At 43.7% G+C, this 14,150-nt stretch overlaps 1 protein-coding gene across 1 annotated transcript in view; it reads right to left on the reverse strand.

Moving 5' to 3' along the window:
• Positions 1–14,150, reverse strand: part of LOC126101379 (uncharacterized) — a 98,368-nt gene that overhangs the window by 69,710 nt on the left and 14,508 nt on the right. Inside the window, exon 3 of the mRNA XM_049912045.1 lies at positions 433–525. Within this exon, the coding sequence (XP_049768002.1) occupies positions 433–525 (93 nt within the window). The remainder of the gene's footprint in view (positions 1–432; positions 526–14,150) is intronic.

Consider the following 14,150-nt stretch of genomic DNA (forward strand, 5'->3'; position numbering starts at 1 on the left):
GGCAAGTGTAGATCATCCGTATCGCGAAGTGTTATTAGAGAAATCAACTGCACCAACTACAACAAAATGGTCAAGATGACGAGATACAGAGAAGAACGGCTGGGACAGCAAGACGTCGTCTTTGGTGTCCGACTTTGTGGGTTTTTCGGTTTGTTTCTATAAAAGTTCATTCGGCAAACATTGTGTCGAAGCAATGCGCGCAAAAATGCCTTATCATTGAGACAAACGTACGCGAGGTGTGTTAATCAAGTAACTGAATAAAACAGGTGGAGGGCAAGAAAGAGAATAGTTACAGTTGAAGTTGCGCGTGAGTTTGGTAGAAAGTCCTGCCCCACTGTTCCCCAACAGGTCTCACATCAGTGGTGTGTCGAACTCAGATCTGAAGATGTCCTCCAGTACACACAAACCGAGAGATATGAACAGATACGGTACCTGCCGAGAGATGCCTGGCAACATCTTGCAGCGCTGCCTGGACACATTTCTCCATGTTGGCAGCGTTCCTCTTGCACACAGAGAACTCGGCGGCTAGAAAGGCAAAAGAAACTGAGTCACTACAGGCGTCTAAAATACTGCAACATACGCTAGCACATCTTAAATACCTTGACACAACTAGGCTTACATCAGTTCCTGCTGACCTGCGGGCTCAGTCGTTAAAAGAGAGGACTCACCAAAGACAGCGCACCGTCAACCTCAAAGCACTCCCAATACTTCACAAAAAAGTCGAAACAGTGTCAGCAGGAGAAATAATGGACAAGTTACTGCGTCCAGATGGAGCAACACTTCAAGGCACACAGATCAACAGGTAAAGTACCACCAGGAGCCTTTTTGTTATAATCGTTGGTCAGGAACAGACTGAAACGCTTGTAAGGGTATTGAAGGGTAGGTTGTTCTGAGAAATAACGGTTCAGAAAAAAATTCGATACTTTGCTCCGTTTTCGAATTAATTAGGCTATCAAGCCGTTGCGAGTGCAAATTCAGGCGGCCTGTCAGATACAATTAGTGTCAGTTGTTCTCATTACGTTAGATGACAGCGGACGAGCCTGCTCAGCCTTCGGCTTGCGTCAGATTCTTACTACCGTCCCATGTCCAGTTTTTGTATCGCTCTCCTGTGTGGTTTTAGGAAACCAAACGAAGAACACCTCTGGTGACACCGTCTATGGCAGTCCCCTTGAATTTGCGTGTGCATCAGCGCTAATTAACTCGGAAACAGCACAACGAATCGGATTTCGTTCATAACAGATATTGCGCAGAAAAACGCAACCTGCAACATCATTACAGGCTTTTCACACCGTTTCTGACCATCCTGTCTAATGCCGAAGTGGATGTTTATGGTTTAGCGGATACTGCATAAGGTATATGCCCCTGACTCTGTTTAAGTAACGACTTAATTAGAAGAATGTTCAAGAGTTTCAGCAGGTGAAACGAACAGAACAGGCTCTCAGGGAGGAGCAGACATATTCGATACAAAATTTCAAAGCCCAGCAAATTTCCTGTAACGATTGTAGGCAGAACTGGAAAACCATCCCAAAGTGGCTGGCACGTCGAAATTCGTTGAGAACGCGAATCAGTATCGATAAAATTGTGTGAAATATTGTGCTAACTGTCTCATTACCCATCTTATAAGATCTTGTTGTTTCAAATCTGTAAACTGTTTACATTGTTCGATAAGGAGCACAAGTATAATCAGCCTTCAAAAACATCAGAGGAACATTCAGTACTCTGCACTTAAGGACACTAAGAATTCTGAGGGTGAATTCAAAAACAATTTGCAAAGTAGTGTGAGTTGATACTGAAGCTGTTGTGGTGGATATCGAACTTAATGGAAGTAATGTGCAATTCGAAGTAGGTACAGCTTCTTGTAATACCATTATGAATAGGAATTTATTGGCTCACCTCAGTTGAAACAAATTTCAGGGTACGCTGACAAATTACAGCCTCAACCAGTTCGAATAAATGACCGCTGTACACTAAACACCTGAGTCTCTGAATGCTGCCATATCATGGGACTTCAAATTTGTTAAAAACTAGGGTACATGGTCCAGAATTCTGTCATCCAACTACAGCTAACGGACCAGGTAGCGGAATATGCATAACTCTGAAAAAAGTACACACAAATTTTCTGTGCCACTCCAGGAAGCGTCAAAGACTGTCATGTGCATACAACTTGAAGTCCTAACGTGATTCCCAAGCTTTATAATGCCAGAGCTCTCGCTTACGCATTGCGTGACAGGGTCAAGCAGGAACTCGATAGCCTGGAAGTACATGACGTAATTCAACCCGTTTCAAGAAGTCGTTCAGCCACGCTCCTGATCGTCATGGAGAAACTTTATAAGAAGGCCCGGCTGATGATGGCACCCAGTCATCTGTGAATTCAGTCATTCGTTGGTTCCTATCGTCTCTTGGCCCCTGAGATTCCTTAGGCGAGAAACATGAAGACTCCACTGTCCCTCACTGAATCTCGCAGACATTAAGGAACAATCGCAAGGGAATGTGGATGTAGGAAAAGGCGTTTTGACACTGATGCAGAATATCTCATTCAGAGATGCATCATGGAATGAACGGCACTCATATACTGTGATCTGCAGATTGGGAAACACAGTGTATGTAATGAGGACTGCAGATGGGGATACCTGCCGAAAACATTTGGAGCATTTCCAGCTGTGATGTGGTGCACTGTCAGTTCTAGAGACTACAAACCGTTCTCAGTTACAGGCAGGGACAACTCGTCAACCCTGCAGGGGGGAGGATGAGCCCAGAACCACATCTGGGTACCAGCGCTGAAGCCACGCCGCAACCAGCCCGGAATGGACAGTGCAGAGGCCATTGTGGAATGGATATCATTTGCCCAGGACAACCCTTCAGACATGGGAGGCGAGCCGAGTGAGGTGGCGCGGTGGTTAGCACCCTGGAGTCACATTCGGGAGGACAACGGTTGAATCCCGCGTCCGGCAATCCTGATTTAAGATTTCCATGATTTCCCTAAATCGCTCCAGGCAAATACTGGAATGGTTCCTTCGAAAGGGCACAGTCCTTCCCAATCATTCCCTAATCCGATGACCTCGCAGTTTGGTCTCCTCCTCCAAATAACACCAACCCCCATGGGGGGCGACCAGGGCTACACATACGCCAGGCAGTACTAGTACATTGGTAGCCTATAGTAGGAGCCATGAACGACGGCTGTCGAGTTTAGGATCCTTCTGCGCATCTGACGTGGCGTCATCCCCTACAGCCAATGAACGTTTAGTAGTTTTCTCAGCGCTCTGCTGTGAGCGCCTTGGCCAGCGCGAGCGTTAAATGTGTTTGTGGCATTTATTCGGTGAATTTTATTCAGTTTCTTGCGATCCGTCGTGACTGATGGTGAAGGTAAGCGACAAACTCTCCATAAGCAAGCGAGAGACATAATTAACAGGATACACGCTTTCTTCAAGCGCGATGCAGTAAACGGTGGACCTACCATGGATGTTGCCAGATGTCAGGAACGCACAGCAGAAGCGAGTGGCGTCAGTTTGAGAACTGTTCAGCGGATTGCCAATGGGTGTAATTTATCTGTCTAGACAAGTGGAAGCCCAATTTTCAGATCGCCAGGGAAACATCACAGTCATGAGAAGCCTGTCACGAATTTAGATGATTTTGACAAAGATGTTCTAAGGCGAGTTGTGTTAAGTATGTGCAAGGCAGGCGAATTTCCGACTGTTAAAAAATTACGTTGAAGATGTGTGAAACTATAAGTTTTAAAGGCCGTGTTACCTCAATGCGAAGAATACTGAAAGGCACTGGGTGCAAGGATGTACATACAAATGAAGGACCAAAATGTTTAATGGAACGTTGTGACATCGCGGCTTCAAGGACGCAGATTTTAAGAACCATTCTTGAAATAAGAAAATCTGGCAATCAGACCATTTTTTACTTGGACAAAACATGGATAAACCAGAATTATGCAAGGAAAGCGTGTTGGAAACTAAGTGATGGTTCGGGTGATTTTAAAGTACCAGTTGGTAAAGGGGGGCGAATAATTGTACTTCACTCTGGTTCTGATTCTGGATTCATTCCAGAAAGCAAAGTAGTGTTCCTTGCAAAAAAGGGCAATTTGGGTATTATCATTCTAAAATGAACTCAGAGAAATTTACATTATGGTTTATGATCAATTTCTCCCTTAATTGCCTGCAAACTCAGCGACTGTTATAGACAACGCGAGCTACCACTCAGCTGTTGTTGACAAGGCTCCAGCAACAAGTACGAAAAACCCGATATCACGTTGTGGCTTGCAAGGAAGAAGATTCCGCACACTGCCAGTTAGACTCGGGCTGAACTGTTAAATCTTGTAGGCTTCATAAGTCACGTGTGAAAATGTACGAAATCGATTGTATTGCACAGGAATCTGGACACTTGACAGCACAACAGCTTCAGCATGGGATGAATGAGTTCGACACGCACAACGGCTACAGGAGGGGAACATGGAGAGGGAAATTTTAATTGACAATACGTTCTATCCCGTTGTCATCTCTCTAAGACCAGTTGAGTCAGACACTGACAGGGACCGCAGCGATGTACATGACAGCCGTCGCAGAGATTGAAAATAACAATTGGTCAACCACACATACAATATTCAAGTTTTCTTTTTCTATAGCTTTTATTCCGCAGATGGACTTTCACCAGTAATATTGAGTATATTCTAGGTTTTTCGACTGAAATAAAAGTCTTACTTATACAATCCGCTTTTTGTTTTATTTTGAAGCATCTTCAGTAGACAGTATTTTGGCTTTTATACTGCTGCTTGATTACCTGCCGTAGTTCTGTGCATCACTGCGATTGTAAGATCATACCCAACATTTGTCTCGCCTGATCTATATTTTAGCAAATTACTGGTGTTTGTATACGACAGACACATTCAAATAAGTCCGTTTTTTGATGCATTGAACTTCACTATATAACACTCAATAGATTTTAATCTTTATGTTTTCATGAGCCCGCAACTGACTATGTGTTATCAACTTTGTTTTAATCGAGGTGCTTTAAAAAAAGCGAAATGTGTCTGGTATAAATAAAACGTTTGTCACAGCCGCAAAGGAAGGAATTTTTTTCTGATGTTACGTACAATATTTTTGTGGTATTAAAATTATTTCATTCAGAATGTAATATAACATGTAATTTGTCGTAGGCTGTGTCCATGTTGGAAGTAGTTAAGCACTGCACATGACAGCAATTTTTTGGTATTTTACGAAAATGATTACCTGTAAACTTTAATTTTTCAGTGGCCACAAGCACTCTTGCTTCCCTATATGTAGATACTCTGGACGGAGCGTTTCAATTTGCTGTGCCAGAAGGCATTGCATGTGTCGTTCCTTTCGATCCGACTATCTCACAGTGGTAGTCATGTGGTGGTGGGAGCTTAACTCTCTGGCAAATTGCAACAAACTGGGTAGACGTTCAGTGCATAAGTTCCTCCGCTGCCCGCTGCCCCTTAAACAAAGGTTTACGAACTGTTGGGAGCCTACATCTCTATGCGAGCACCGCACGTTGTTTGCAACCGGCAACGCTGCAATCCCCGTCTGTGCCTCTACACTGCGCGGCCCGCCGTCGTTCATGGATTCAACTATAATTGTCCTCTGGAGAGGTCACCAACGGAGAGGGAATATTTTGCACGTAACTGGCCACTTTCAGTCGATAGGTTGGAGTCGTAGTATCACTGTGTGCTGTTAAATACGTCCAGTAGTGTGTGTTATCCAGCGCAGAGTTACCGGGCGCCGGCCGCGGTGGTCTAGCGGTTCTGGCGCTGCAGCCCGGAACCGCGGGACTGCTACGGTCGCAGGTTCGAATCCTGCCTCGGGCATGGGTGTGTGTGATGTCCTTAGGTTAGTTGGTTTAAGTAGTTCTAAGTTCTAGGGGACTTATGACCTAAGATGTTGAGTCCCATAGTGCTCAGAGCCTTTTAGTTACCAGGCAGCGAGAGGCAACGAGTGTGTTCACAGCAGTACAGGATAAATCCACACTGTACATCAGACCGAAGTGGAACTGGCACCCCACGAAAGTGTTCACAAGAGGACAGAAACTTCATTGTGTAATTGGACTCAATTGCCAACAGGACAGTTACACAATTGCATCGAAACCGATTCTGATGTTTTTTATTCCTGTTCTTTAAGTGAATTGTGGCTTTGAAACTTTATATTAAATATTTTAGTAGTTATGTTGCTAGAATGCGCGCCTTAAGCGAAGTTGGGAGCAGCGCCCCAGTGACACTGATAGCAATGGAAATTCAGTGTCTGTTGTAGATATCCTTCTTGGCAAAACACAGAAGGTGTTGAAACGATGTTTGAAGGACATAAAGGATATAGGATAGTTTATTTTCTTCGTTTTTGGGTGCTACCCTGCTGGAAATTAGCAGGAAAAGCTGAGCATCTCTCCGCCTATCTGGAAATATGTCAGGAAACGCTCAGTCTGTGCTGAGCTCTTGGACTGGAAGGTGCAACTATTATCTTCTCCAGCAACTACATGTGATAATTACGTAATTACAGTGGTATAGACTGGAGGTGTTATATTACTGGAAGATATAAGATTATATACGTCAGATCACAAGTCCAGGTGTGACACCATTGTTATCAGCAACCAACTTATAGCTTTTTATAAAATGTACTGAGTCAAAAAGCATTGTATTATCGGCTTGGGGGCTGCAATATACAGCTACAGAATGGATCACATGTTTGATCCCGTGAAAGACTGTTTACATGTTTTAGCCGGCCGGAGTCGCCGAGCGGTTCTAGGCACTTCAGTCTGGAACCGCGCGACCGCTACGGTCGCAGGTTAGAATCCTGCGTCGGGCATGGATGTGTGTGATGTCCTTAGGTTAGTTAGGTTTAAGTAATTCTAAGTTCTAGGGGACTGATGACCTCAGATGCTAAGTCCCATAGTGTGCAGAGCCATTTGAACCATTTTTACATGTTTTAAACTCTAACAAACAATATTCAAAATGTAGTTCACTGTGCTCTCTTCCAATCACAGCCATGTGGTGTCACCTAACAAATACCTTCCAGAACAGCTGCTGCATTGTTTTTCACTACATTCTGCCGCATGTGTATTAAGATGATAGGGATACACAAAAGTTGACAGCTGTCTTTGTTGCTTTCCTGGAAAAAACCACCATCTGCTTCGAAATTGTCATGGATCTGCACTAAAGGATGATAGAAAGTCGATGGAATAATCGCTGAGAGCCCCCTACTACACCGCACTTCCTTCCATTCCTTGCTGCTTACAGTTATTATGTCATGGGAAGTGTGGCAGGGGGTGCAGACGTGAGGTCTACTGAAGTGGGGGAGCCCTGTCTCCTGCAGACAGATTTGATAAAGAATATGCATTGATATATTATTGAAATTTATTAGAACTTCATATTGTGAGATCCTTCCTCTCCACTGCAGGCTGAGCCTTTTTCCACCAATTTTTCCCAGGAGGCATGGTGAGGGAGGGGATGAGAGATGAGGGGTGGGGCATCCTCTGGTGCTGACACTGTGTACTAGCTCAGTCAATCCCTGTACATCAAGGTCAGCACACATATGAAAATCTTGTGACAAGACAATACCTCCAATCTGCAGCAGTGGAATTACGTAAATAGGACATGTAGTTGATGGACAAGATAACACTTGCACCTTCCAATCCAACAGTTCAGCGCAGACTGAGCGTTTCCTGCCATTCTTTCTGATGGGTGAAGGGGGGCAGAAGGAAGGGGCTCAGCTTTTCCCACCAATTCCCAGCAGGGTATCACTCAAAATAAAGAAAATAAACTGCCCCATGTCCTTCCTCTCCAACACAGACCGGGTCTTTTTCCTGCCATTTTCGAGATGTGGAGGATTTCCCAGAGGGTTAATTCATTTATCAATTTTATTAAACAGTCAATTAATTTGTTATCAAAGGTTTGCTTGTATTGGCGAGGTTGAGAACTGGAGATTTCTCAGAGGGGCAGGGGAGGTGGAGAGGGAGGGGGATGGATGTGCGATTTCTCAGAAGGATGCAATATCCCCATGTGATCATAAATCAAAACCATGTGTCATCAATAATTTAATTTCCAGGGTTTCATAAATCAGTCGACTTTGCCCCCAAATTTATGCAACCCATACAAACAAAGTGGCATAGAACAAACACTGCCCTACTACTAGTCGACATTTGCTGGTTCAACATTAACATGTGTGTGAATAAAATGGCAGAGGATCCATTTAAGCCCTTGGAGTTCAGCAACACCCTCGGTACCATCCATTCATCTTTCTTGATCCTGTTACAAATGAATGTGTCAGAAACATTGACACACATTCAGCCCAGAGCTGAAGGCAGGTAAACAGCACATAAAGGTTGTCGAAGGAGTTGCCTAACCATCAGGCGCAAGAGTAACTGCGAGGTTGAATGCATGTCGAATTTTCTGAAAGGGACATTTGTAATGTGCGTGGGTGGCTCTGAGGGTGTCACCAAACTGAGTGAGGGGAGGGTGGGTGGGGAGGGGTTCATAAATGGAATATTTTCCACTTTAATCATATTAATGTTGCACTCTCACATGATCACACCACAGGAGGATGGAAAACAGGAGGGCTCAAAAAGTGTAAGTACCCTTTGCTGCTTCGGATCACTTTCAAATTTCGTTGAACGGTTTTGAACGGTCCCAAGCGGTTCCACCTTATGTACTGGAGCATAAATTGCGGTCGAACTGCGCTCCAAATGAATCAGATCACTTTTACTGGGGTTGAAGTCCCATGATGTCCTTAGAATAGGTAGAAACTCCCAGCGGTTGGTAGAAGTGTCGAAAATTGTCAACAACATCGTCCTGTTGGTCATCAGACTGAAAACTGTCGTTTTCGATCGCGAACTGCGCGCCAACAATGTCCCAAGGGGAGGAGTGGTTTCATTGCTGCCCTTTATGCCACCGCATCAGGCCTTTTGATGTTGATTGTGAGCAGCGGTGTGCCTGAAATGTTTTCATCGGCCACCCATAAGACAAACCGCCTGATTTCAACGATGGGTGTCATGGTTCTGACCTCTGTTGCAGAGGCATCAAGAGAAAGACTGAAATGTGGATAAGAAGGGCCATACGACCTTCTCATCGTGTGACATGTGCACAATGGCGTTGAACAGAATTGTGATAATATTTAATACCAATGTGACATCACTAACCCACCTCACAGCTCACACGACCTTCTGTGATGTGGTCTTTCTTTCATATGTATCGACACATTGGTGATCCTTTAATTTTCTGTGCAGTGTAGTTACAAATGGTTCAAATGGCTCTGAGCACTATGGGACTTAACATCTATGGTCATCAGTCCCCTAGAACTTAGAACTACTTAAACCTAACTAACCTAAGGACAGCACACAACACCCAGCCATCACGAGGCAGAGAAAATCCCTGACCCCGCCGGGAATCGAACCCGGGAACCCGGGCGTGGGAAGCGAGAACGCTACCGCACGACCACGAGATGCGGGCAGTGTAGTTACAGAGAAGTGTATACTAAATACGAGGACCAAAGATAACCATGCGAGTGATAAATCTTCTAGTGGAACGCAAAGCACGCGGTGACACGTTTCTCATCTGGGCAGCTTCATCTTGGAAGTCGACATAAGCCTGGAATCAGGTACAGTATTACAGTATAAGTAAATGGTAGCTTTGCATCATGTCCTCAGTAGTTTACTCAGAGAAGCACCGAGTGGGACAACTGGATACCTGGACTATTGTCCAGTCTGTTCAGCCATTTTCAAAAACTTGTCTTCTGTCACATAACCTGCCTCTGTAGCTGAGCACACTAACGCAGAGATATATGGATGCCCTCAAATTAGAGGTATCTCGTTTATATACTGACACCAGAGACATTTCCATTAGGAGCGTTTTGTTGGCAAAGGAAGGAGATGTCACGGTGTAAAGCTCCTAATTAAGAGAATTTTGGGCAAGTCTTCTGGTTAAAATTCCAAGCCTTTCCAGAGTCTCCCACTAGATTTTGGCTTGCAGGCTGTATCTGGGCAATGAGTGCCAAGACGCTCAGTCTCGCTGCAGATTTCCCCCACCGCCGCACCACGCTGTCCGAGCATCGGGAGGGGGAAGAAGGGAACACTGCGAATGCGTCTTATTTAAGTGGCAGTGCAGTCGCACTGCTTACAGCTTTGTTTTACATTTCACATTTCTCAACAACATAGGTTACAACCAAAATAAATTTCAGTATAGTTTAATTACTTTTAGTAGATATAATTTTCATCTGGTATAAACTATCGGCATGCAGATAGATGCAGATAATTTCAAAAGTTTTTGCACTCAAGTTGCAATGTAATCGTGATTTATTTAGTTTCATAATCGAAAAAAATGGCTCAAATGGCTCTAAGCACTATGGGACTTAACACCTGAGATCATCAGTCCCCTAGACTTAGAACTACTTAAACCTAACTAACCTAAGGACATCACACACATCCATGCCCGAGGCAGGATTCGAACCTGCGACCGTAGCAGCAGCGCGGCTCCGGACTGAAGCGCCTAGATCCGCTCGGCCACAGCGGCTGGCCATAATCGGAAAAAATCTTTTACACATATATGTGGATCGAAATATGGTACCACTTTTGGAACCTCATTAAGGAGACGAAACCCCACCCGAGGAACACAATATGGACGTCCTGGACGGTTGTAACGTGAAAGAATTACCATTAAAATGGAAATTTCCTTGGCGATCAATTAGTCATATCTGCACATACACAGGGGCTCTCTCAACTGAAGTGGCAGACGCTTCCGTAAACAACTCGAAAACAGTTGTAAGACTGACAATACCCTCAAAACATTTAGGAGACTACACTTGTAAGTCTTCCAAGGTCACAATGAATTCTTCGAACCTCCCGTTTTGTTGATAGCATTGAGCTTAGGGAACTGGACTGTTTTTGTCAGACTGTGTCCGTTCTATAACGCGATTTCGTTTTTCAATGTATCTCTGCCAAGTTAGAAAGAAGTTTAACAACTTCAAGCATGCTGTAGTAGCATGGGTCAGCAACTTCTGTTAATAAGTACAACGAAAAACCAGTCCAAAGTAGCAAATTTTACTTTTCTATACAGTCGATAACTAATATCTGCTCGAAACAAGTAATCGAGTGAATAAAAAAGTAAATTATGCAACTTTGGACAGGTTTTTCATTATACTCAGAAAGAAGTTTTTTTCCGCCTTACTGTGGCCAGTGTACGCTCAAGTCCACATACAATGCGAGGTCTGCAATCCATTCCGAATGTTCTGCTTGTAATTTTCTTTCCTACACCCCTTTTTCCTTCATAAATTTAATAATAGCGAGTTTTAAATCGAAAACCTTTCCGGGCATGCCCCTTGTCTTAACCAAAGTACTTTGTAGTAATACATAAAGTCTCCATACTTTCTGTTCAGTTCCATCGACAACACATGCAAATGACCGTGGAATAATTCATGTGACTCGATAAATTTTGCTATTTTTGCCACTAATTTTTTTGAGTGTTGCATAGCTGCAAAATTAACACAAAGTGTTGGTGTATTGAACAATGAAGGCCGTCTGCCATCATTGTAATATTTTGCTTTTTCATTGTCAGATAAATATTTAAATTCTTTCTGCATGGTATTGTAATTTCGTTTCATAGCAACTATGCATTACCCGTCGCTTATGCGACTGCCTAATAGATATTGAGAGTTCTCTTTCTTCTTGTGGCGATAGATCACTAAAGTTTCTCTTTTGTGTGAATATCCACTGAACCTGTGATTCACATCACGAACGAAAAACGAAAGGTAAACATCGCTGACATCACGATTCTGCTGAACTAAAGAGAGCTGTGCCGACCGAAAAATGCCGCATCTAAGTGCTAAATGAAATGTCGTGCTGTACCGAATACTGCCGTGCAGTTATATCGAGAGATTTTTCGATTTCCAATCACACGAAGAAAAAGGGATACCCACTATCGATAGGTAGCATGGCTAACGATATATTTAAAGTATGCGTACATCTAGAGTACTGTTGCCTATCTTCCATTCCTATTTTTGTCAAGATCAATTCTTGGTCGTGTTTGAACTCAGCCGTTCTTTTGTTAATCAGTTCAGTTCTTACTGGCAGCTGAATTTAATGTAAGTGCTAACGTTCATTCTTTTTGTGCTGTTTACTGTTTGCTAATCAGTCAGAGCAGAGTCAGGAGAGTTGGAATCGAGCAAAATTTTCCAGATAGCCACAGAAGTGGATCTGCGGCCGCAAGACGACAGCTAGTAACAGAGGAGCGTGCAGAAGTTTGTTTGCTTGAAGGAAGTAGCACCAGTTAATACCAGCTATGTTAAGGAATGGACTTACTGATTAAGTTAGCTGAAGATAGAGGCTTCAGATAAATAACCAAGTCCAGGCAAACATTAAATTCCTATTCATGGCTGATTGTTGATTATGTTAGAAGACAATTTTCTGTGATGTTTAGTGAAGGCGTTTTTTAATCCATACCTCGAGTGCATTGAGTACAGTCACGTTTGAACCTGCAAAATATGGATAGAATTTAAAAACATTTACTGGGTAAGATTTGAGTATTAAATCAACTACGGTAGAACTACCGTAGTTACATTAATTTGCTAAGATAATCAGCTATGCTGCAGAAGCAGAACTGCAGTAAAGTAATGAGCATGTGGTACTCTAGGGTGTGAAGTTGATAATAATGAAATATAAAAGAAAGATATTTTAATTTTTGCTAATGCAGACATACCATAAATGAATTTTCATTCTAAAAATTGCAGTGGACCAGTAACTGTTAAGTAACAGAAGGCAAAAAATCAGAAATCCAATTTTAAACACTCTCTTTTTCTGAAATCACATTTTTTGCGGCATATATCCGCTTTTATTGGCTCCAACTTCGCAACGAGCGCAGTTGTTGCTTTAACTTTAGTCCCAGGCTTTGACCTTATTACGATTTTTTTGACCCTGTACGGCCTAGTTGTATGGGACAGAGAGTGTAACAGAAATGTTGGAAAATGTTAGGCGCCGGAAAGTCGAAGAAAGAGTGCGTACCCATCTTACGCGTACCTGCTTAGAAACTTGAAGGAGAAAAGTCTTCCAGGGCAGTAATTCCGAATATCCATTGATGAAAGATGTGACATGAAATCATGTAACAGGCATGCGCCCATTTTTACGTCATTTGACGGTTGTATGAGTGCTGTATTGGTTGGTATAAAAAAATACATGGAATTCATAAGTTATGAGGCGACTACCGTGTTTACTAACGCGTTTTCATTTATACATCATTATCAGATCAATCAGGGTTTGGGTGAACAGGTCATGTATATGTACGGAGTCATGTACCTCAATCATATAGCAATAGTAAATTCGTGTTGTTTTAATGTTAAGATACACGACTCCATACTATATGTATGATGTGTTCACCCAAATTCTGATTAATCTGATAACCGAAAAATATGGAAATGAGCGTTTGGCGTCATTGGCTGGGAGGCCCCTTACGGGGCAGGGCCGGCCGCCTTGGTGCAGGCCTTATTACATGCGACGCCACATTGGGCGACCGGCGCGCTGGATGGGGACGAAATGACGTAGGAGACAACACAACAGACAGTCCCAGAGCGGAGAAAAATCCCCGACCCAGCTGAGAATCGAACCCGGGCCCCTAATGACGGCAGTCCGTCACGCTGGCCATTCAGCTATCGGGGCGGACACTCTGATAATGATTTATAAATAGATACGCGTTATTAATGAATAATAGCCACCAAACGACCTGCGAGTTCCACACACTTTTATAGCGTTCGTTATAGCATTGATATAGCCTTCAAATTCCGAATATCGTTCAGGCCCCTACCCATCTGTCCCGTAGAGATTGCGGGTACAAAATTCAGAGGCGTTCAGGCAGTCGTTCTTGCAACGCTCCTTCCCTCTCCAGAACAAGAGGAGGAGGGAGGATATTAGTGTTTAACGTCCCGTCGACAACGAGGTCATTAGAGACGGAGCGCAAGCTCGGGTGAGGGAAGGATGGGGAAGGAAATCGGCCGTGCCCTTGCAAGGGAACCATCCCGGCATTTGCCTGAAGCGATTTAGGGAAATCACGGAAAACCTAAATCAGGATGGCCGGAGACGGGATTGAACCGTCGTCCTCCCGAATGCGAGTCCAGTGTGCTAACCACTGCGCCACCTCGCTCGGTCTCCAGAACAAAATA

Source organism: Schistocerca cancellata, chromosome 9 (assembly GCF_023864275.1).
Source record: "Schistocerca cancellata isolate TAMUIC-IGC-003103 chromosome 9, iqSchCanc2.1, whole genome shotgun sequence".
Lineage (NCBI taxonomy): Eukaryota > Metazoa > Arthropoda > Insecta > Orthoptera > Acrididae > Schistocerca > Schistocerca cancellata.